The sequence below is a fragment of the Erpetoichthys calabaricus genome, chromosome 9 (genome assembly GCF_900747795.2).
Source record: "Erpetoichthys calabaricus chromosome 9, fErpCal1.3, whole genome shotgun sequence".
Classification (NCBI taxonomy): Eukaryota; Metazoa; Chordata; class Cladistia; order Polypteriformes; family Polypteridae; genus Erpetoichthys; species Erpetoichthys calabaricus.
The window spans coordinates 138,570,436-138,595,724 of record NC_041402.2 but is presented as its reverse complement, the minus strand read 5'-3'; the positions used below and the strand labels follow the sequence as shown (position 1 = coordinate 138,595,724).

General features: G+C 39.4%; 1 protein-coding gene across 2 annotated transcripts in view; it reads left to right on the top strand.

Moving 5' to 3' along the window:
• Nucleotides 1–10,362, top strand: part of LOC114644865 (uncharacterized) — a 73,624-nt gene extending 63,262 nt beyond the window's left edge. The window contains exons 3-6 of one of the 2 annotated variants that reach the window (XM_028792847.2): nt 5,427–5,456; nt 5,571–5,708; nt 9,690–9,844; nt 9,924–10,362. In XM_028792847.2, the coding sequence (XP_028648680.1) occupies nt 5,427–5,456; nt 5,571–5,708; nt 9,690–9,844; nt 9,924–10,172 (572 nt within the window). In that variant the 3' untranslated portion in view covers nt 10,173–10,362. Of the gene's footprint in view, nt 1–5,426; nt 5,457–5,570; nt 5,709–9,689; nt 9,845–9,920 lie in introns of both variants that reach the window. The other variant, XM_028792846.2, reaches the window with a different exon arrangement.
• Nucleotides 10,363–25,289: the final 14,927 nt, after the last annotated feature.

The following is a 25,289-nucleotide window of genomic DNA, read 5'->3' as shown; positions in this document are numbered from 1 at the left end:
ACCGTGAAAAGGCGAGTCGTAGCCCACTGTCTGAGTCATATGGAAGCTTATTAGGGCGCAGAGAAAAGGAGAAAATAGGCACACAGTGGAGAAAAAAAGCTTGAAATGTCAACTTTTAATCTTGAAATTTCCACTTTAATCACGTAGTTTAGTTTGTCATTAAAGTAGAACATCATAAACCTCATCTTAAAATCGTTTAATTTACAAGTTTCTCAAATACCATCGTAACTAAAGTATCACATTAAATGCTTTGTATTGTATGTGTTCTTCTATGTGCTCTGTGTGTGTGAATCACTACGTGCTTCTTAAACGGGCTTTCTCTTCCTCCAACAGGACACAGAATCCATTACATTCATGATATTACGGCTCTCTGAATAATTTAAATACTGAGATGTATACTTGATATCATTTTCATGATGATAGGAATTAAAGCATGTTCTTAAACATGGAGACACAGTGGCACAGTGATAGTGACGAGCTGGCACCCCCATCCAGAGATGTTCCTGCCTTCCGCAAGATGCTTGCTGCACTGTGCACGACCTTCGATGAAATAACTTATTGCAGCAGTACTGTCTCTTTTGAACGTATGAACCCCCAATTCCTGTCCTTCCTTTTCCTTCTCCAAGTACCCAATCGCCACACAATTAGCTCCGTAATACATGTCAAGCCATCTGTAAGCTTAGAACGCTGATTCTTCAAAACTTTTAAGGAACATTGAAATATCTTTGTAGTACATGTTTAATTATTCTATTCATCTATCCATCCAGTGTCATGTCAGCCCCAGCAAGAATACAGCGTGAGGCAGGAACAATCCCTGAACAGGGCGCCAGCTCGCCGCCAGCGCTGCGACACTGTGTCCTCACATGTTTAATTATTAACAATATAGATAATTTAAATGTTAACATTTTATAATGTAATAAACATATTTTGCTGCATTTCATCTTAAAAATGATATCGTCATGATATGTAAATACGTGCTTTATAAAGTGGCTCAGGTTATGCAATAGTATAACTGTAGTGCAAGTTTACAGTGAGGTGATTGTACTAACAAGTACAAACAGTTCTACAAGGAGCACTTCATGGACTGATTGAGTGTGTTTATAGTTCTTGGGATGAAACTGTTTCTGAACCACGATGGCCCTACAGGAAAGGCTCTGAAGTGTTTGCCGTAAGGGAGCAGTTCAAATAGCACATGGCTGAGGCCGCGTGTGCTTGATGCTGTATACTGATAATTCTCTTTCTGATCAGCTGCCATAGAGCTGCGATTCCACACTGAAGTAGAGAGAGGAGAGAGGTTAGGAGCATGCGTTGATACAGCACATTGCCGCACACACCACACGACAAACGAACTCAGGATCCCAGATTAGGACCCGAGTGCAACCATGCAATGGGTGACATCTCAGCAGCACACTAGTTCAGATGGCGTGGAACAGTGTGAGGTTTTTTTATGGTGGCTGGAGTGCCAATTCTGCCACCAACCCCCAAGTTTTTCCCTGCAGGTTGGAGGGCCTAAAGCAACTATGGTATTTGGAATAGTTTGGCCATTCCGTGGACCATTATATTGTTGCAGGTTAATTACAATGAGATGCCTTAAACTAATACACTGAAATTAACCACATATTGTTTATTTGATAAAGTCACGTCAGGGATGTGGATCTAAAAAAGAAGGGAAACACTGGAACAGTAGCACTGCTTTGACGCTGGGTGCTGCCAGGTTGCAAAACCGAGCGGAGAACTTGCGTACAGCAGGGATTGAGCTGGTGTGAAAATGTGTGTGGCTTTATGCCAAGTTTAGTTTTTATACATCACAATGTGAGCGTGGAAATGGGCGTACGCAACATTTTTGTGCGTATGCACCGTTTATACATGAGGCCCCAGGTGCTCTTCTCACTATACCTTGAATATATTATTATAAAGATTCCTGTGTTCATTATTTTGGTTAACTATATTGTGTCTCTATTATAAAAGAAAATCTTGAGACAAGACTATTGCCAAGAGATTTTTTTCAAGTTGGTAGAGCGGGTCTCTCCCTCCTCTCAACCACTTCCGGTTACCGACCCATTGCCATGGCCCTCTCATGTCTCATTTGTTTGAATGCTTTTGTCAGACACAGTTCCTGCGCTCTCAGCTCTTATAAATTTTTACGTTTTCCTCACTTTAAGTTCACAATACTGTGCTTCCCCGAAAATAAGACCTACTCCAAAAATAAGCCCTAGCATAATTTTTCAGGCTGCTCTATAATATAAGCTCTACCCCACAAATAAGCCCTCGTCAAGATTGTCCGCTTAAAGTAAGGCGCCACGCGATGTGACGCGTGTACCCGAAACATCCATTAAATTCCGAGGACACCTTGCCACATTATCTCTGAAAAGGATGTTATGATTACATCTATCAATTAGGGGATGCGCCCATTCCAGCAGCATCGGCACAAGACAGAAACAAAATCCCTGGATGGGGCATCAGCTTATCGCAAGGTGAACACAAGCACACACATACACAAACGTCATTGTAGCTTCACCAAATCCCCAAACCTTCATGTCTTAGGATGGAAAACCGAGCACACTGTGGAAACCACCAGGAAAACAAACAAACTCCAGGCAGGGATCACAAGGGACGTGACTCCCTGCGAGACAGCAGCACTACCACTTTGCCATCCCCATATGTGTAACTATTAACAGTATTCATTATTTACACAAATTTAACGATTTATCTATAAAATGTAACATACATTTTTTAATGCATTTTATCATGAAAGTGATATCAAGTATAAATCTAAGAATTCTAAATGTGCAGAGAGCTGGAATATCAAAAATTGAATGTGTTCTGTGTGGCGATCTATTGCTGCTTGCCGCTGCTGTCAGGTCAGGTGGAAAAACCAGAAGCGAGTAACAACTGGGTCGGTTTTAAGATGACGTTTACAGCAGTCTACTTTAATGATAAAACGAGGTTATAAAGTGGACATTTCGAGTTTAAAGCTGAAATTTCCACTTTAATCACAAAATAGACATTTTCATTATGTCCTTATTTTTTTTTTTCCTCTGTGGCTCAAATACTCTGCCGTACATTCTGATGGTACAAGGTACAAAAAAAAAAAAAAAAAAAAGACTGCACAGAAGATGGTATGTGAGACTTTTAAAATATATCGTGTCATTACTTTGGGGAATATGTGATGCTTGAATATAAAAGCACCATTTTGCTTCACCACATCGAACCATTTATCAAACACTGAAGCAGGCAGATTGATCCTGTAGGATCCTAAAAGCGGCTGGGGTAGCAGGTAATTCAGGCTGGAATTCAGGGTTTGAATGTAGAGAGTTATGACGATATTCCAGAAGAATATTGTTGTACACGAATAAATATAAGCTATACCCTGAATATAAGCCCTAGTGCATCTTTTGGAGCAAAAATTAATATAAGACCCGGTCCTATTTTCGGGGAAACACGGTACCAGAAGGATTATTATGTCCAAATATTATTGAAGAAGGTCATCCTGAAGGTTTATCAACAGAAGAAATGAGTACATGGCCAATGCTAGCACCGAGAAATGATGGTCAAATGAGTTAACGAGAAAATTGTTGATCGGTAAATGGCAAATTGGTTAAAAATGTATCAATAGACTATGCTGAAAAAGTTGGTGATGATTGTGCGGAAGATGAAGACGTCAACTTACAAGATCTCGTAGAATATCTACAACTGTTCACACCGTCTGATCTTCCATCGGCCGAATTACTGTTGAAAGAAGGATGTATCGTAATGTTTATGTATGAGTGATGGGCTATGCAGTTGGACAAGATTAGTTGTTTTGAAAATTGGTCGAACAATTCTAACGTAAAATTTTAACAGGCAACAAGAAAGGTAATGTAGTACATACAGGTATTCCAGGGATAACATTAGACACCAAAAGATCTTGATATGCCATTCATATTAAAACGTTTACAGTTTCCCGTTAGAATAGCTTTTGCCATGACAATTAACAAATCACAGAGACAAACATTTGAAAAAGAGAAAGAAACGATATTCGCTCACGGGCAGTTATACGTTGCATTGTCACAATGAAAGTCCAAAAACGGAATCAAAATTCATTGCAATATTGAAGAAAAGTTAATTCCAAATATTGTTTTTACTGAAGTTTTACTGTTAAAATGTTTAACAGAAGGAATATATGTAACGCAATGAATACCTCTAATGCAACATGAAACAATTTTCCTTCAATTTATTACGTTTTATTTTTTTTACTATGGTTAATTACTTGCTGTAATGTAAAATAGTTCTATTATGCATATGTAACAGTTCCCATGAAAATAACAATCTGTTTAAATTGTACACCCACTTCCCCATACGCGAGCGGTAGAGGCCTCATAGTGGCTACCGCATAGCACCCGCCCAGGGGTTGGCGAGCGAAGTGAGCATGGGGCAGAGCCCCCTGGTTTATATGAATATTAGGTATCTACTTTATACTGCCCCATGTTTACAGCCTTACCTGCATATGGACAACAGCATCAAGCAAAGAGACTTACTGGCTATGCACAAGCAGAGCAAACGATTGTCTTCAGACCAGAGCTACACCAGAGCTGCTTTAAAGACATCTCTTATCAGCTGCTAACCCCTGTGGGAATATGGCAATCACCCACACCAGATGCCCTTAACAATATACTGTACCTTGACACAATCAAACAGTATAAAATTAATATTATAAAGCAACATTAATAAAAACACAGTAAAGTAGGAAATGTATTTGAAAAGAGATTTTAAAGATTATGAAATGTATTTGAAAAAGTCTTCTTAAAAATACTTATGCAGAAAATTAAGGTGATGGAAGAGGAGTCTTAAAGTCTGGGTGAAGAGTTGCTTCACCTTGATATTAAGCCTGAAGAGGTCCTGTCAATTTCTTTGGACTCTTCTCCTTCTCGTCTCTCCTTGCTTTTCTCTCTCCTGCTCTGCTCTTCCTTTCTTTCTTCCTTTTTTAACAAAGGATCGAGTCAGTAAAGATACAGAATTTAAAATCAATCTGTGGCAGTTCTTTAAAAATATACACAGTGTGTGTTTAACCTTGTCATTAGTATGAACACAATTTTAATCTCTGGATTCTTTTATCCCAAGTTAATTAGTGTTTGTTCCCACAGTTCACATTCTGAGTTTTTTCCAGTCCATTTTTTAATTTTTTTGCATTGATTAAAGGACATTTCAGTATTGTTAGTTTTGAACATTAATATGTTTATATGGCTTATTTTTTTATGCCATTGCATATACTTACCATACTGGTACTTAATTCTGGCTTCACTTGCTTAAACCCATTATAGAGCTGGAGCTGAAGGAGTATACTATTTTATTTATAATGCATTGTAACTTAAGTAAAATTTTATATCCTCTAAAAATATAAAATGTATTCATCAATTTGCTGTTTTGTTTATTTTTTCTTTTTATAGAAACACCTTGTGGTGATGACGAAGATTATGGTAAGAGAAACAATAGTGAACATAATGAGTCTAATTCTTACTTTTATTATTTGTGTAAGGTGAGAGTGGATACAGTATATCATTTTAATGTCCTGAATTAATGTTTTTAACCAGAACTGCAACCAGATGACTTCAATAGGTGTGACTCGGGTCCAGTTTGCAAAATAATTAGAAATGGAAGAGAACAAATTCTGATGCTTGATAATGCAGATCTAATTTTCCAGGACAGGACTGTTATGGAATCTAAATCGGGTAAGAAATCTAGAGCAGATTTTACATTCAAAATTATGAATACGTCCAAATTTAGGCTATCTTAAGTGCATATAATGAGGAAACATTTGTTGACTGCTAAGTGTTTGAAGACTCTGTTGTTTCTGACTAACTGATTTCAGTAATAGGATTGTAGAATTATAACTTGCTTGCTTGCATTTTGTTCTAAGTTACTTCACTGGTGATCAATTTTGTAACATTGTTCTGTAACACTTGATCCTAAACAGTCCCCTAGACTGATGTTTCCTTGATTATATTCTGTAATTTACTTTGGGTAATTGAACCTGCTAAGCAAATATTCAACTTTCATGGGTGAAAGAAAATTGTGTTTAATAAATACATAATATGTATGTGTATTTGCAGAGCATTTCATTTATTTAAACCGAGAATCAGATAATGAAATGTCACTTGTAGCTGTGTGTGTGACTAATTTAAAACAACAGTTTTCCAGTCGATTGACAGCTTTCACAGTCTTGATTGCTTTATCTTTAACATGGATATCACACCTCTTTGTACAAAATTGTTATTTATGATTAAGGTCTCATTGCCCTCAGAGAGGCAGTCAACAGATGTCCAGACCAGGATCATCATACTGGAAGAACTGGTTCTTACCCTTAATACTTTCTCTTTTGTTAACAATTTTTTTCACTACGACTGGAGCTACAGTGAGTACTAGAATGGGACCAATCTATACAAACATTTTTGTCGGCCTAATTGAAGAGCATTTCTTTTCTTCCTGCTTAGACTTTGAGTCAAACCTGTACAAAAGATGTACTGTACCGACAATTGTTTTGGTGCTGCCTCTTGCTCCAGAAGCCAACTGCAGGAATTCATTAATGATTTTTCAACCATTTCTCAGATTTACAGTCAACAATTCCACTACAACTTTACTATTTTTAAGGACTTAAAATCTCTGTTTATTACAAGCGAACTGACTCAAAACATAAGTTCCCTCCAGTGTCTTCCGTCAAAGGCATACTAAAAACTCTGTACCTCTTTCAGTTTTCCTTAGACTCCGAAGTACTCGGAATGAGGAGTAACATCCACTCTGTAAGAGGAATCCCAATAGTGAAACCTACATCCCACTTGTCCTCCTATTCCATCCTAATGCTCTGTCTCTCCTACAGGTTGTCAAACAAAATTCCCCCATTTTGCACACTGATTGTTCCACAGGAGGTTTTTTTTTCTCCTAACCCTCCCTTGATCTTTCATTCAACCACATAACTTCTTGTCTGCAGCTCACTTCAGAGGAAAGCCATGTTCCTTACTAGGCACTTTGAGCTGTAACAGGAGCCACTGTGTCACTTACGAATATGTCCCCAACTATACCCTTGTATCTGGTCCCTTGGGTAAATCAGATATTAAACAAAAGGTCTCTTGCAATCTACATAGGGGAAACAGGGAGGTGGCTAGCAGACAGTTTTAGGGAACACATGCCAGCCATTAAAATTTAAAGACTTTATAAAGCCTATTATAGAACACTTCACATTTCCTCAATCTCCTCCACACTGACTATTTGTGCTCTTTCTCAAGGATTAAAAGACACTTTTCAAATAAAAAGTCTCTCCCGTCATCTTCTCTGATGGCAGCTTTTTCTCACCTATTCTCACTCTTTCTCCTTTCATCGGTACTGACATTGTTCTTGCCTTCCACCTGGTTTTCCTTTTCAGCTGAACTCCTGATGAAGCCTATACTTCCAAAATGTTGAGTCTTTAACATTCTTTTCAGCATGGAAGTAACCTTTAACCTTTTTTTCCTAATACAGAAGTACATCATCAAAAAACAAAGGATGTCCTATTAAAAGTGCATTAGGAAATTTTACTCTACTTCAGTGTATACAGAGCACAAGCCTATATGTTTAAAAAGGTAAACTTTATAGGATTGGATATATTTTTTTATCTCATAATGGAGAAAAGGAAGAGGAGCAAGAAACAAAAATTGTAATAAAATAGTACTTTACAAAAGTGAAGATGAGCAAGAAACAAAGAAACAGTAATAAAATAGTACATTTTAAATAGTTGACATTTTCCAAGCTAGAGAAAAAGACGATTCTAGGATACTGGCCTTAGAAGCAGAGTTTTAAAGAAAATGCCATATGTGAAACTGGCAAATAGAAAGGAAGGACAAAAATCGGCAAATGAACCCAGCCATAGAATAGAAGAAGAATGAAAATATGTTTTATCTTCAGAATCCTGGAGTCGTCTTTTGTGTGTTGCAGATGACACCGGTATCTGGTTTGTATTTAGTGAAGAAGTCAACAGAGGACCTGTAAGGTGTTTGTTTCTCAAATTATAGACTCCAATGTCCTTATCCTCTTACGCAGTTGTCCATTTGGGCTTGCCCTTTCTTTTTCTGTCCTGGTTAGATCAGTTCACCCTCATTTCTCAGGACAGTAATTGACTCCTTTGTATGAAATCTTCAGTTTTTTGGCAATCTGTCACATGGAATAGCCTTTAGTCTGCAAAAAAAAAAAAAAAAAAAACAGACTGACTGTCTCTTGAGAAAGTTGTTCAATTTTGGCCATTTTTGAACCCAGAACTGAACGTAAGGAATGCCAGTACCTTGCAGTGCAAGTGAATAGCAAATGCTATTGCAAAAGTTTCTCTAATAACCAATTAGCTTGTAAATATGACAAATTAAGGATAAGCTAAAGGATTTGACCATTTGGACACTGAAGGAATTGCTGCTGAAAATAGGGCTTTGCAGGCATATATGAAAAATACATTAAAAATCAATAATTTCAAGCTGTAATAGCCATTATAAACACTATCATTGCATTGGTTGTATTCTTAAATAAGTTTAATGCTATCCTGATTAAAAGGGTATCAATTTCTATTTCAAACATGAAAAGTTCTGGCTGAAATTAAACTTTTGACCAATTGTGTATAGTCACCAAAAAGATTATACACTGTAGAAGCTTGGGTTATACTGGCAAAGAAAGATTTAAAGTAACAGCAATTAAAATTAACTATTTTAGGTGAATGGTAGGTAAAACATAAAGAGGCAGGATAAGAAATAATAGAATCCATGAAGAATTGGAAACACACTCACTTGTGAAATTTCTAGAGTTAAAACAGCTACACTGCTATGGACATTTAATAAAGATGATTGAAACTAAACATCCCAGGAAGGTGTTTGAAATTAAGTTTGAAGGGAAAAAGACTTTGGGGAAGACCTAGAAGAGTATGAGAAGAAAATGTCAAAGAAGCAGCCAGAAAGGGAAGGATGACCATGGAACAAATGGAGACCCTGGCGAATGATGTAATAAAATACCTGTATTATCAATGGTTCAAGATCCAAAAACCATAAGGCATAATGAGAAAACAGGAAATAAGTGAGTAGGTAAATAAGTGAATGCTTTAGATAGCCAATGTCTTCAATAGATAAGAAGAAATATTCTAGTACTCTTGAAAGTGACTGATATTTTTTTTTCTTTCCTAAAATGATATGCTGGAGTTGATGCTTATGTAATGACTTTATAAAAAATAAAACATACAGTACATTCTTGGATATGCTGCTCTTTGAGATGTTGTTCACTAGCATATTTATTTGTTTAACAAAAATAGCATGAACTTCCACCATGGTAGTACAAACACACTAATCACTGCTAAAATGGCTGTTGGCTTGAATTCTGCCACAATTAATGGATCACCTAATTAAAGTGTAGTTGCTTAAATCTCAAAAGTGTATTACTTCTAATATCTAAGCAAATGTACAAAAACACTTTATATTTCAGCACAGATGTGTCGGCTACATTCTCTTTTTTTGTTTTCATAGGTTTGTGGGACTATGTTCGTGCTCAGTTATAATGTAAGCTAATGCTATATACAATATGATGCCAATCTCTTACTCTACAATTGTGTATTTGGGATTTATAAATTTCCAAAAGCAGAAGATGCAGTATGTCATGTCAGAGAGATAAATTGATTTTAGAAACTGGTATCTTATTCTTTACATTTGCAGAAACAAACAAATTCAAGATTCAGAAGTACCGATCCACGGATAGCTCTCCCACAAAACACAAAGGCATACCAGTGACAGTTCAGGTGACCAAAGACTGCATCACATACACCATTGCCTGTGTTGAAGATGGTAACAATAAAAAAGTCTCGTTGAAGGTATGCCTATAGCTGAGACAAACAGTAGAAGGACCAGATACCTGTGATCATGTCTAATTCCTCTGTTCTGTTTCAGAAGGAGAGCATCCCCACCAGCATCAAGAGTGATTCCTATGATGTTATCTTCCATCTAAAATCAGTTTCTCACTTGGTCGGCACTTACCAGTTTGAATCTGCAAAGTGGGATCGGTGGTTCTTAGCTTGTGAGAAGCAAACCAACCCTGAACTCTACAAGCTGACAGTAAAACAAATAGGGACAGATGAGGTAGACTCAAACAAAGAATACAGCCACTTGACAATAGAAGATGAAACAGGCAACACTTCCTAGATTGCTACTGTCAAATGCTTGAGCAAAATTCACATTGTTTCAGCTTTCTAGTACATCGTTTACCTACTTTTCCTTTACATGCAGGATTATTTCCAGTAGGCTGAGGATAATCGCCTGTCCCTCCTCATCTACCTGGACCCAGACTGACATTCAGTAGACGTGAAAATGGTTTAAGAAATGACACTTTTGTGCTATTGTGTTTCATACCTCCAGATGAGGACATCATTAGGGCATTTGTTAGGAGTATTAATGAGTAAATGCAGTAGGGGTATATAAAAAGGAAAAACCAGAGGAGAACAAAAATCCTTCCTTTTATCAGTATAACCTGAATGTGGTCACATCTGATTGCTTCTCAATCATTCCATTGTGCTTATTCATACTGAAAAACAGAGAGAGGGCACAATTGTCAGGTCTAACAAAGTGTTGCTGTCAGTCAAAATTAGATGAATCCAAATTATACTCTCTTTTAGGAGTTGAGGATACAGTAATATAGATCAGTGCCCATATCTATGAAGCATCTCAAAATTACTCTTAAGAATATTGCACTAAAATTCTGACTACGATAAGGATTTGTCCTACCCTAGAGTAAGACATGAGAAGTATTTATACTTTCACTCCCATTAGGAGTTCAAGTTTAATAATAATAATGATAATATTGCTTTACATTTATATAGCGCTTTTCTCACTATTCAAAGTGCTCTCCACACGGAGGACCTGGGAAGCGAACCCACAATCTCCTTACTGCAAAGCAGCAGCACTACCACTACGCTTATTATTATTACGCACCCGTGCTTCCAAGTGGTACTCATGATGATATTTTGTAGTTTCCTTGGACGTCATGAGGATGCTTTATAGTTTTCAGATAATGATAATAATACTACATTTTATTTATATAGATACTTAGGCTAAGCTTCACCACACAAATAATAATAATAATATTCAAAGAAGGATGAAAACATAATAAAGTTGGTTATTGCGCTAACCTGCATGTAATTGTTTCCACTTCACAACACCATCAAGAATAATACCATATGAAGCACCAAGGTGGACACACATCAAATAGCAGTAAAACCTAATAATGTGCACATTTATTTAATAAACTAGACAAAGAGCCCGTTTCGACAACGTAAGATGAAACGGGCACGAGTTGTGTCTGCAGTGTATGAAGAACAAATGATAAGTAACGAAGAAGTTGTTTTGTAATGATTGTAGACCGCTTTACTCATTACTGTACAGTCTTGTACTGTTAGTTGATGAATTTTCCAGGCCTATAGTATAATATTGAATGATGAATGTTCCAGTACAATATGGAATAGTAATAAGTATAAGCACCACAAACCTGATATAGGTGTATTGAATGAATGCGTAATTAGGCCTCGAGCTGTAGTCGAAATCGCCTTTCAGGCCTCTAGAGCTTTAATCGAAGTCGCCTTTCTCTTTGAATTTTTGCGGCCGTAAATCCGCTGCCTGCCGTGATGTTGGGGTTGGATGTCGGTCTCGTAAGGTTTTTTTGGGCAGCTGCGCAGAAGGCGACTGCGCATTCGGCTTCGGACGTGCGCAGAAGGCGACTGCGCATTCGGCTTCGGACGGACGTGAGTGAGTGAGTGAGGGAGGAGGCAGGCGAATTATATATTAAGATGATCCACAGCTGTACTTTCTGAAGAATTGCCTTTCAGCTTTTATGGTCATAGGCAATGCCTCATAAAAAATAAATTGTACAGAAACTAGCCATGCCGCAGTTTCTGAAGTCATGTTCACTTTTTCAGTGTTTCCAGTTGTCTTCTGCTGTGCTGTGCCTTTCCATGATCCCCTCCTTATCTTCTGTGAGGCTCAATTTGTCCAGTGCTCTGGGACTTTCTGCCTGTCTTCTTTGACAATTTTATAAAGTGTAATGTGAATGTTCTAGGGCAGGGGTACTCAATCCCGGTCCTGGAGGTCCGCAGTGGCTGCAGGTTTTTGCTCCAACGCAATTGCTTAATAAGAAGCACTTACTGCTCAAGTAACACTTCTGCTTCACTTTAGTTGTCTTGCTCGTTAAGATTTTGAACCCTTATTGCTTATTTTAGTCCTAAACAGCTCTAGTCTTGGTTTTTAATTGCTCCTTATTAGCAGTAACATGCAAATGACAAAAGAGACCAGCATATCTCCATTTAGCTTGTTACCATTTACACCTCTGTATTTATCGTGCACTAATTGGTTTAATTAAATATTTGGAAGGAAAGTGAAGAGAAAAAAGTGAAGGACTAAGAATCACTCATCCATTTTAGCGTTCAAATCATTCGGATGATATCCTTAGAAAGAGGAAGAAAATCCAGGATATGAGAATGACCTGACATAGCAGAGTAAAAGCACTAACGAGCCATGGAATTAAATTATTGGCAAGAATTGCTTTCTAATTAAGCAACCGGGTTAGAACAAAAACCTGCAGCCACTGCGGACCTCCAGGACTGTGATTGAGTACCCCTGTTCTAGGGCTTCATGGAAAGCTGAGCTCCGCATACTTGTGTGACATTTCATCTTTCAATCCCCTATCCTGACCTGTCTTTCTTCAGGGTAACATGCTGCCTACAGCAGTACTGCTTGCATCTATGACCACCTGTGTGTTGTTACTGTCATATCACTTGCTCATCCACACTTGGGGCAATGATTTTATGTGTGTGTTGATTTGCATAACTGCAACTTGCTTTAACATTACTCCACATGAAATGGTAGGAATATGTATTAATCTGCATATTACTTCACTTATTGTGAAGGTGTTGAAAGTTTGGTGTAAAATTTGAGAAATACAGTAATTGATTGTGACTTATGACCCCAGTTTCTAAAAAGTTGGGATGCTGTGTAAAATATAAATAAAAACAATACACAATAAAACACAGAAAACATATCAAATGTTTAAACTGAGAAAATATACCATTTTTAAGAAAAGAAAAAGGTCATTTGATGGCAGCAACATGTCTCTCAAAAGTTGGGACAGGGCCAAGTTTACCACTGTGTAGCATCCCCTTTTTAACAACATCTGGGAAATGAGGAGAACAGTTGATGGACTTTTGGGAGAGGAATGCTGTCCTATTCTTGTTTGAAATTGAATTCTAGCTGCTCAACAGTCCTAGGTCTGCTTTGTCCTATTTTTCATTTAATGATTCTCCAAATGTTTTCAATTAGTGAAAGGTCTTTACTGCAGGCAGACCAATTCAACTCCCGGATTTTTCTACCACAAAGCCATGCTGTTGTAATAAATGCAGTATGTGGTTTAGCATTGTCTTGCTGAAATATGCCAGGCCTTCCCTGAAAAAGACGTCGTCTGGATGGGAGCATATGTTCCTTTAAAACCTGTATATACATTTCAGCATTGATGGTGCCTTTCCAGATGTGCAAGCTGCCAATTCACCCCCATACCATCAGAGGTGCACACTTTTGAACTGAGAAGCCAGATGGACACTCTACTCTTTAGTCCTAAGGATGTGGCATGTGTTTTTCAAGAATAATTTCAAATTTTGATTCAGCTGACCAGAGAACAGTTTTCCACTTTATCTCGGTCCATTTCAAATGAGCTTTGTGTTTAAGCTGTTTTTAGTCTTAATAATTACTTTTTTATACTTGTATCCTGTAATAAATATTGAATTACTAACCAGTAGCTGTCTCATTTTCATGTATAAATGCAAACCCTCACTGGAGCATATTTTTTAACTATGATAAAAACATTTAATGTCTGGTTCCAAAAATTCCACCAAGAGAGTGTCTTTAGCTGGCTGCCACTCAATTTGATTTCAGCATTTTTTAATGTCATGAATATCTGTTACTCCAGTTTCCATTTCACAAACAAAAAATAAATATAAGGAAAAATGAACAAGTCTGTCGTGTACATAAGAGAGTCAAATTTCTATTTGCCCCTCATTATTCATGTTACAAATAAAGTAATACCTAATATCTGTGTGCTTGTACCTTTGTCTGTTCACTGGGTTCTTACCTATTAAATAGCTCCTTGATTGTCACCATTGATTTTCGTGCAGCTTTTGTCGTAACTTTTCCTGTCCATACCTATTTAACAGCTGGATTAAATATATGCTGGTTCTCCCCGTGTCTGCGTGGGTTTCCTCACACAGTCCAAAGACTTGCAGGTTAGGTGCATTGGCAATTCTAAATTGTCCCTAGTGTGTGCTTGGTGTGTGTGCCCTGCGGTGGGCTGGCGCCCTGCCCGGGGTTTGTTTCCTGCCTTGCGCCCTGTGTTGGCTGGGATTGGCTCAAGCAGACCCCTGTGACCCTGTAGTTAGGATATAGCGGGTTGGAGAATGGATGGATTAAATATATGCTTTCTTGGGATGTGGATGATAATCCTTTGTATTCAGCCTTACATGTAGACAGTGCTACAGTGGCTTGTTTCTTGGACTTCCATGAAATAAGAAGGCCATGATTGGTCAGAGTGAAACAATAACCAGTAGTGCTGTGTCTGCACTATATCGGACTCGCTGAAAGTAATTAGAACCAAGTTTTCCTCAGATTTCCTGAAACAAAGCTCATAGTCTATAGTACACTTTAGATACCTTAGCACAGTGGTCCCCAACCTTTTTGACAGCAAGGAACACTTTATTAGACCGGTCGGGGGGGAGGTTGTGCAGTTTTATACACAATTTACATAACATTTCTATTATTATTAAGTTATTAAGCAGTTCGAATACGTTTGCAACCCGAGATTTTTCTTCTTTTTTTGCATATAACAAAGACATATGCTTTGCATTTGTCATTCCAACAGATTGCACATCACAAACATTAACACTGTTATCACTTTTTCATGTCTGCCGTTTCTATAGGAGGGTGACTGAGTTAAATTCCAATGGATGTTTTTCAAATGTTGACAAGCAATAAGCAAAAGGTATCACTGAAAACAACAGAAAACAAAAACAGCAAAAAAAAAAAATCAGTACGAGGAAAGTTCGAAGAAAGAGTCTTTTTTTTTACAATGTTTCTGTTTGGGGATCGTTGTGCAAATGTGTACAACTGAGCTGCGACCACAGATCTAACTGCTCTGTGGATGATTCGTTCAAGCATTTCAAGGTCACTTCGTTGTAATGAAAGTATCTGCTGAATGTACTTCGTAGTAACGTGATTTCTATAGACTCGTGTCATATGGGGAATTTGTCGGGACCATAAAAATACTTTGTTGTAATAGTCTCTCACCTCGGTCTCTCTCCTCTATCTGCGCCACTGCAAAGCCCCGCCCGCCAAGCGTTCTGAAAAGTCTGAGTGAGTCACTGTTGCCGGCAGTTCTCTCGCGGCTCGGCTGTCAGACGGCTGCGGCCCGGTAGTGGGCCACGGACCGGGGGTTGGGGACCCCTACTTAGCACATGTTTGGGGACTTTCTAATGATTGTGTATTCAGCAAATGTCAGGTCTGGTACACATCATTGCATATATTAGGATCCCCACAATTTCTTGGTATTCATTGTGATTAACGGTACCCTGGACGTCGTCATCTATCTTTCACTCGCATGGGGTAAACCTTGGCTTGCAATTTGTCATACCAAACCTTTCAAGCATTTCAAGGATATAGTTCTTCTGAGTCATCTTGATCTCTCTGTCCTTTTGCTCAACATCTTTCCTAAATCTTTCATGCTGAACTGACATTTCATGTTCTTTTTGAATTCACTAAGTAGTTTGTTACTACTTACTTCTATGATTATGTCATCAACCCAAATGATCAATATGATTAGTTAATTTCCAATTTGTTATACACACAATAATCTGCTTGATTTTTCTGGAAGTTCTTTTATACTAGGTGATCATTCAAAACCATGTATCGGTTTCTGCCAGACTGTTTCAGACCATAGAGAGATTTCTTTAACCTGTACACAAGTTTTTCTCCAGTCTTAGATTCAATCATGAAGCCTTCAGGTTGTTCTAAGTAAATTTTAGCATCTGTTGGGGCATGCAAGTATGCTGTTTTAATGTCAATTTGGTGAACTGTAAGGTCATTCTGCATTGCTAACTGCATTAATGCTTGAACTGATGTGATGCTGGCTATAGGCGAGAAAGTTTCTTGATAATCTAATCCCTCCACTTGACTTTAGCAACAAAAAGATTAAAGATTTTTTGCCCTCTGTCCATTTTCTTTTATGGCATAAACCCATGTACCCTCCAAACTGCGTCTCTACCTTCAGGTAAGGTGGTTAACTTGAATGTGTCATTTTCTTTAAGTGAGTGGAATTCTTCCTCCATTGCACATACCCACCCTGGTGATTCGGAAGAATTTAGGGCTTCCCTGTAAGTTTGGGGAGTACCATATATCATCCCATAGCAGTAGTCAATTGTGATATTAACCGAGTCTTCTTCAAAATCAACTACATAACCATTTAAATGTTTTAGAGCCTTTCTCCCCCTTCTTGGGTAGCGATAGTTTTGAATGTGATTCAGATTTGGGTCACAATTCTCCCCCACATTTTGGACTGTTTTTCCCCCATCACATTTTGTTTTAAGTCATCAGTCCTCTCCTTGGCTCTCCCCGTTTTGGTTTCTGTTACTTTCTTGACTATATACGTATTCTTGAATTTCTGCAAAACAATCAGTTTGTGTCTAAATACTTTGTTTGGTTGGGTAATAAACTAGATATGCCAGACTGTTCTTGTCATACCTCAGGAATATACCATTTACACATCTGGAATCCAGTTTGTTGTGATTGTGCTTGTATGCCTAATAATATGACCCAAATATCCACATTTTAGACAGGTCAAGCTTTTTCCCTGTCAGCATGAAGGAGGGTGTATTTTTAGTTTTGTCATTGTAGCACTGATTACGGATGTGTGCAGCATTCTGGACATCATATGGCCAACAAAGTTTTAGGTAAACCCTTTGCTAGCAATAAGGATTCTCCTGTATCGTTCTGCTGTGCCATTCTGATGGGGGAGAATAAAGGGATGAGGTCTCGTGTCTAATTCCTTTATTCCTCAAGAGTGATTGAAACGTTTCTCCCATGTACTCAGTACCATTATCTGACCTTATACATTTGACTTCACCATAGGGTGCACAATCTGCCAGGAATCTCTTTGCTGCCAACACTGTTTCTGATGTGTTTTTAAGGAAGTAGACAAACACTACCCCTGAGAAGTCATCTGTAAATATATATCTAAATCCACCTGTAGCAACTAGATCAATTGGACCTGCTAAATCAGTATGTACCAACGCTAAGGGCACACAAGCTTTAGCATCAGGTTTCTTATTTTTGTTGTTGACAAATTTTTCCTTAGTACACACATCACATCACATCCATGGTGTCGGGCAGTGAGCACAGTGCCCACTAGAGGACATCAGGCCCTCAGGCCACCCTCATGAAGTCTGTTTCTGATTGTTTGGTTAGAGACATTCACACCAGTGGCCTGCTGGAGGTCATTTTGTAGGACTCTGGCAGTGCACATCCTGTTCCTCCTTGCCCAAAGGAGCAGATACCGGTCGGGTTAAGGACCTTCTATGGCCCTGTCCAGCTCTCCGAGAGTAACTGCCTGTCTCCTGGAATCTCTGCCATGCCCTTGAGACTGTGTTGGGAGACACAGCAAACCTTCTGGCAATGGCACATATCGATGTGCCATCCTGGAGAAGTTGGACTACCTGTGTAACCTCTGTAGGGTCCAGGTATCACCTCATTCTACCAGTAGTGACACGGACCGTAGCCAAATGCAAAACTAGTGAAAAAACAGTCAAAAAAGATGAGGAAGGAGAAATGTCAGTGGCCTCCACCTGTTAAACCATTCCTGTTTTGGGGTCGTCTGTGTGTTACTCTTTAAAGTAAAGTATCTTTAAAGTAGGTGTATAGGACGGACATAAAATTTTCCTAGGGAAAACTTGTTCATAACTTTTGCATTTCACTCTGGCATGCTTGGTATCACCTTCTGGGCCAAATCCTGATGGTGGTGATCCATTCTTGCCTTTTTAGTGCTTGGAGTTGATCACAATTTGTGGGCTTCTGTTGCACACTTGCTTTTTGAGAACTGAACACAGGTTTTCAATGGGATTATGATCTGGGGATTTTCCTGGCCAAGGGTCCAAACTTTCAATGTTATGATCTCCGAGCCATTTCGTTATCACTTTTGCCTTATGACATGGTGCTCCATGGAAAATGCACAGATCATCATCAAATTGCTCCTGGATTGTTGGGAGAAGTTGCTCTTGGAGGATGTTTTTTCTTTATTTAAGGCAATGTTCTTGGGCAGAATTGTGAGTGGGCTCACTCCCTTGAATAATAAACAACCCCACACATGGATTGTCTCCACATGCTTCAGTGTTGGCACGACACAGGACTCATGGAACCCCTCTCCTTTTCCTTATCCGGACAATCAATTTTCCAGATGTCCCAAACAGTCGGAAGAAGGATTCATCCGAAAAAATAACCACCAGTTCTGATGGAACGATCCTTACGGGTGACACTGCAGTTGTGACCCGCTGGGCTGGCTACTTTGAGTAGCTGTTCAAAGCTGATCCACTGGCAAGGACGTTGGGCATCTCCGGGTCCACAGTTCTTGAGGCTGATTCTCCAGTTAGCTGTGAACCACCCAATCTCACTGAGATTGCACAGGTGGTGAAACAGCTTAGGGTAGGGAAGACTGCAGGGATCTGTGGCATCTGGGGCGAACTTTTGCAGGCTGGTGGTAAGGCTGTCCTCATGGCATTGCAAGCAATCTTTGCTTCCATTTGGCGTCATTCCAACTGACTGGAAAACAGGACTTGTCATCACTACCTGGAAAGGGAAGGGTGATTGCCTGGATTGTGGCAACTATAGGGGCATAACACTGCTCTTGGTGCTGGGTAAGGTCCTTGTTAGGGTCGTTCTCAATAGGATTCATGATCACTTGTTCACCTACCAGCGACCAGAGCAGTCTGGTTTTATACATAACAAGTCTACCATCAACCGCATCCTGGCACTGAGGGTTCTCATGGAGCGCAAATGTAAATATCGGCAGAGTTTCTTTGCAGCCTTTGTCAATCTTCATAAAACGTTCGATTCAGTTTATTGAGCTGCGCTGTGGGACATCCTGAGACTTCATGGGATCCCCTCAAGGTTGCAGGATATCATGGCTGGACTGTGCACTGGTACTGTGAGTGCTGTGCAGAATGGAGGCAGAACCTCTGCGTTTTTCCAAGTTGAGTCTGGGGTTTTTCAGGGATGTGTTCTTGCTCCTACTTTGTTCAATGCTTGCATGGACTGGTGTTGGGCAAGGTCGTGGGGTCCAGTGGCTGTGGGGTATCTGTTGGCAAAGAAAGATTCACGGATCTTGGCTTTGCCGACGATGCTGTGATCTTCGTAGAGTCCATGGGGGCTCTGATCGGGTCACTCGAGAGACTGAGCAAGGAGTCTGAGTGTCTGGGCTTGCGAGTGTCCTGGATAAAAACCAAGATCCAGGCCTTTAAATACCTCTTAAACACAGCCATCAGCAGTTTGTCTGTCTTCGGAGAGAGTGTCGATGTTGTCGAGAGGTTTGCTTACCTTGGCAGTGACATTCATGTCTCTGGTGACTCTTCCTATGAAGTCAATAGATAGATTGGGAGAGCATGGGGTGTCATGATGTCGTAGGAAACGGGTGGGTGGCGCTCCCCATATCTCTGCAAAAGGATGAAGGTCCGAGGCTTTAGAGTCCTGGTGCTTCTTGTCTTGCGAGACATGGATGCATTACAGTATGATAGTAAAATAAAAACATTACAAGTACAGTACAAAGCAGAATTTAACAGTAGATGATATCACATAGGGCAGCACGGTGGCGCAGTGGGAAGTGCTGCTGCCTCGCAGTTAGGAGACCTGGGTTCACTTCCCGGGTCCTCCCTGCGTGGAGTTTGCATGTTCTCCCCGTGTCTGCGTGGGTTTCCTCCCACAGTCCAAAGACATGCAGGTTAGGTGCATCCTAAATTGTCCCTAGTGTGTACTTGGTGTGTGTGTGTGTCCTGTGGTGGGCTGGCGCCCTGCCCTGGGTTTGTTTCTGCCTTGCGCCTTGTATTGGCTGGGATTGGCTCTAGCAGACCCCCGTGACCCTGTGTTAGGATATAGCGGGTTGGATGATGACTGACTGACTGATATCACATAATATGATTTGGATTACACTCACTCCCACCCGTTGTCAATACTAAGCAAGCTTTGCACGACTGTGTAGCTGACTCCTCAGGAGGCAATAGTCCTGGTGCTTGCTGGACACTTTTTAGCTGATCATTTTGTGCCAGCGCCAAAAGAAGTGAAAGTGGGTTTTTGTGATAACTTTTTATTCTAATAAAGCTGTTTGAAATTAATTAATATATATCTGGTCACTCTGCACAATAATATAAAAGCAATGTGAATTGCCACCACAAAAACTGAAACCGCAAATTTTGCAAAACACAACATTTCTGTCACTGCCAAAACTGTACACTTTGAATGGTCATTCACAGCAAACGTACAGCGACACGAGCACATGAACACACACGATTCAAACACTGGGATTCAGCTGACAGTTACAAATTTTATTCATGAAAGCCAAACTTTCTACAAAAATTTGGCAAGCGTGTTTAACTGGATATTCAATTTAAAAACTGAATTAAGATTTTTTTCTACATACAATTTTTTTTCAGTCGGGATTTTCAGAGGCAATGTGGGACTCGGGATTTGTCTGTTGAACTTGGGACAGTCCTGCTTAAATCGGGACATCTGGCAACTGCCTACAGGTCTCCAGTGGAGCGGGAAATGGTGATCCAGCTGTGTGAGCGCACATGACCATGGCGGGGATATGGGGGCGAGTGGAGGAGTGCTACTCCACTCAAACCAGGCCAGGACATGCGGGAGCATCTAAGCAACAGATGCTGTGCTGTGAAGGAAAAATAAAAAAAGTTTCATCGTGAACTAGGAGGACCCACAAATTAGAATAGGCTACTTACCGAAGGGTGGTCCGATACAGAGTGTCCGTGCTGGTCCAAGGTCAGCAAAGCTTTATGCAGGTCACGACATGGTGTGCTTAGGTGGATGCAAGTGTAACAGAGTTTAATCCAATTTATTTACAGGATATATATATTGTTTTTCTTTGATTTTATTGGCTAATAAAAAAAGCCCAGTGATATTTTCTTTAAGTTTAATTTGAGAGATAATTAACACAGACACCCCAGCCATGTAAAAGGACCTTTCCAAAAGAAAGAAAAAGCTGGTTAGATTGGGCATACTCTCAGTTCTGTGATGGCCACTGTGAGGTGAGGTTTTTCTTTTCTTTTAGTTTTTTTTCCCCATATAGTGTTTCATCCCCTCATATTTTAATATCAAATGTACATATTTTGTATTACAGGGTATCCAAATGCCGAGACCCTTTTTTACATTTTATGTTCCAGGTATGTTAGTTAAAAACCTTTTACGTTTCCTTAAAATGAAAAGCAGTTCTGTAATGGTCACTGTAAGGATATCCAAATGCTAAGACCCTTTTTTCATTTTATGCTACAGCCAGAGAAGTAAACTAATAGGAGAGGGGGACAAATTGTAACAATCAACTATCACCAAGCTGAGTTACTAACACACCAAGATTGAATTCTAGACTTTTCAAAAAAAAAAAAACTATACCACTTTAATTTACGGTGTGAAAAAAACAAAATATATTTAGAATTAAGATTTCTCATCAACAACTACAGATACTGGAACATACATATCTTTGTATACAGACATAAAATGTTAGAATAAACTCAAGAAAAATGAGTCTTATTTTCAACTTTTCCACCAAACGAGGGAATAGTCTCTGTTTTATTTACAAAGTAGGATTGATCTCACCCATTCCATGTGGACCTTCTTAACTTCACGCAATGTTGGCTGTTTTTTTTTTACTTTTTCAAGAGTCAGGGAACATCCAGTAAACATAATCCATTAAATTAATTATCTGGACACTTTGTAGTGCTTTGTAAACCTTAACACCAGTCCCAACAGCCTACTTTCCAGGCCTGTTTTCTCCAAGATGGCGGATCTCCTCTCTCTTTTATTCTTTTCCAGTTTTTCTTTTTTTTTTTCCTACCTTCCTCAGGATGATGAGCTTCCCGTTACACTTTGCGTCAACATAAAAGTCCTTCCTGTGTTCACATTACGGCTGGCAGTCTTTTCAAAATAAAAGCTTAGCTAGGAATTAGAGTTTCAGTAACACCCCAATCTCTTCTACAAGTGTAAAATTCTAGCAAACTGTGCCTTGGTCATAAAATGATTGTGTGGCCTTCGTCTTACAACTAAAAAGAAAAAAAAGTGAATCACAACACAAAGTGGTGCCGGAGACAGAGGCAAGTAACACAAGGAGCTTGGTGAGATGGTTAATATGACTGGGGGACGGAATGCCATGGGGTGGAGAAGATGAGAGAATGGGCACTGGAGGAGAAGAGGAGAGGAGAATTCTGAGGTCGAGTCTGTCAAGTGGAGGGGTGTACCGTAGTGACTCCGGAGGCAGCACACATACTCTTGGTTTTATCCCCTAGAACTGCTGAGAGAGTGGAGATAAACAAAGGGATGCACTGGATGTTCGTTTTATTTCTAGTTGTGTCTGGGTGGAGGAAGTCCTTGAGGGTCCCTGGAGGAGCCTGACACATGGTGAAGGGGGTATGTGTGGGACTTCTAGTACATGTTGTTTTTGGGGACTCTGAAAATCCTGGGTAGTCATTTCTGCATTATTTAAAAAGAAAGAAGAGAGACAGACTAGAGTTCTGGTGTTCTTTTACGTTTTGTTTTTTTTGTATCACTTAACAAATAATCTGGAAATGATTTCACTCGTTCATAAGTATCTCTCTCGCTCTCACTCTGTAAACAAACTGGACACACTTGATCTTTTTGTATCACTTGTGTTTTTGCTTTTTTAAATAAGGAACTGTCTATTTTTGCAACATCTTGTCTGTGCCTCACTCACTCACTCTGTGGTTCATCATCGGTGTGACTACTATCTAATGTCCCAAGTCGAACCATTCCCAGGTATGGGGAGAAGGCGGGGGGTCACAGACCCCAACATTGACGAGTAGTGATGTCTGCTCTCCACAAGCAGACTCTCTTCCTGTGGGTTATGTCCTGCAAATCCATAAAGGAGCAGGAAAAGCAAGTCTTAAAATGGCACCATAGCTGGGCATGTAAAATGAGAAGACAAACCTACTGTTGGCTACTCTACCCCAGGTTCAAGCCTGCTTCTCATTGCCAAACCTCTCAAATCCAACCCCAGAAAGAACTTGTGTAGGCCTCTTGTTCCCATGTAAACCAGTAAGCCAAATGAAAACATTTGGATTTGGTACCCTAAAACTTGACACAAGACTCCAGGTATCTCTTTGGTGTCCCGACTTTCTTCCGTCCATTTTTGAAACCCCACAGTTACTTGCAGTCAAATCATGGCTAAGGTCCCATGCATTGAAATTGACCACTTAGGTAGTGGCATATGTTCTGCTGCTTGACTTTTTCATTTTGTACTTAGTGAAAAGTCAAGCAAAATGACATCTTTTATTAGTTAACTAAAAAGATTACAATATGCAAGCTTTCGAGACAACTGAGGCCCCTTCTTCAGGCAAGATGTAATCAGTGTTGTACTTGGAATTTATGAATTGCACTCCATCTTTCCTTCCATTACAGTAACATGAAAGTGCTGCTCATGATGTACATCAAACAAAAGAATGCAGAAAAGAAGGAGGGCAGCACAATCGTAAAATGGACTTCACGGCATATGGGACAGAAGAGATGCACCAACATGTCCAGAAGTGGGAGGCTTAGCCGATACAATGAAGCATCCATCTGCACCACAAAGGAACTTCTATCAAAGTGACCACACACACAATGTCATATAAGGTTTATTGTGTCTTCAATGACTTTAAAATGCTGAAGTATTTTCTGAATGTGAACTCCTTAAAGTGAAGCCTCCCACTGTGAAGAAATAGAAGGATCTTAGGGTAGCTTGTAAAGACACCTGGGGCAAATAATATGATGTTGATTGGCTTTAGGAGCAAATGTACATGATGACCTTGGCTTTATGTACCCTGAAGAGATATGGGGAGGTATGCTGTGCAGATTTTCAGCACTCAGAGAAATACAGTAAACTTAAATATTATTACAAAATGGTTACCTATCAGTCTTAGCGTGGGAAGATGGTTAAGTGGTTTTCCTAATCTATTGAAAAAAGCCTCATTTGTTAGTTACTCAACTTAAAACACCTTCTTCTTTAAGATGGTAACCTCCATTGTTTAGAAATAAAGCCCATCAAAGCAGATGGCAAGCAGAAGTCTGACCACTTCCTACAGTGGCGCAACTTCATATTTGTAACAGGCTGTGACTAACAGCCATTTGCCAATTATTTAGGTCATGTTAAGTTGATAGAAGTATTTTCTTAGTTATGTTAAATGTTTGCCTATAAATTAGTGCATAGTATATGGGAGGTTCTTATAACCCGCACAAGCTGAATTGAAATGGAATATTCGGTTTCATGTCCCTCTGATTGCAGATTAGTCTCAGTTAGTGATCTACTTTGCTGTGAGTAAGGCATGAAGGGCACACGGTTTCAAAATGTGCCTTAACACGCTCAGTGATATGTGCAGGGCCGTACGTGTAGGACGTAAAGTATAGAGAAATAACTCATCCTTAATTGTAGAAACAATTGAAGTTTAACAAGAAGAAACATTTTTTCTTTTTGTTGCCATTTATTCTGCGTGTGCAACAACTTCTCTATTCTTGTGTGGACTGTTTGCTTTGAAATTTCACCAAACCTTTTTCAAATGAACTTTTTTGTACTGAGATTTCTTTTAGATAGATAGATACTTTATTAATCCCAATGGGAAATTCACATTCTCCAGCAGCAGCATACGGATACAATAAACAATATTAAATTAAAGATTGATAATAATGAAGGTAAAAAAACAGACAATAACTTTGTATAATGTTAACGTTTACCCCCCCGGGTGGAATTGAAGAGTCACAGTTTGGGGGAGGAACGATCTCCTCAATCTGTCAGTGGAGCAGGACAGTGACAGCAGTCTGTCGCTGAAGAGATATGAGGAGTTTATTTTGGTGCACGTTTGGCCCATGCCTGATCCTGCCTTATTCACCAAGCAGCTGCAATAGTACTTTTGCAGCCTTTCCTTTATAAAAAGGAAAAGAACGAACTGAAAAGTTCCTTTACATTCACACAAAATA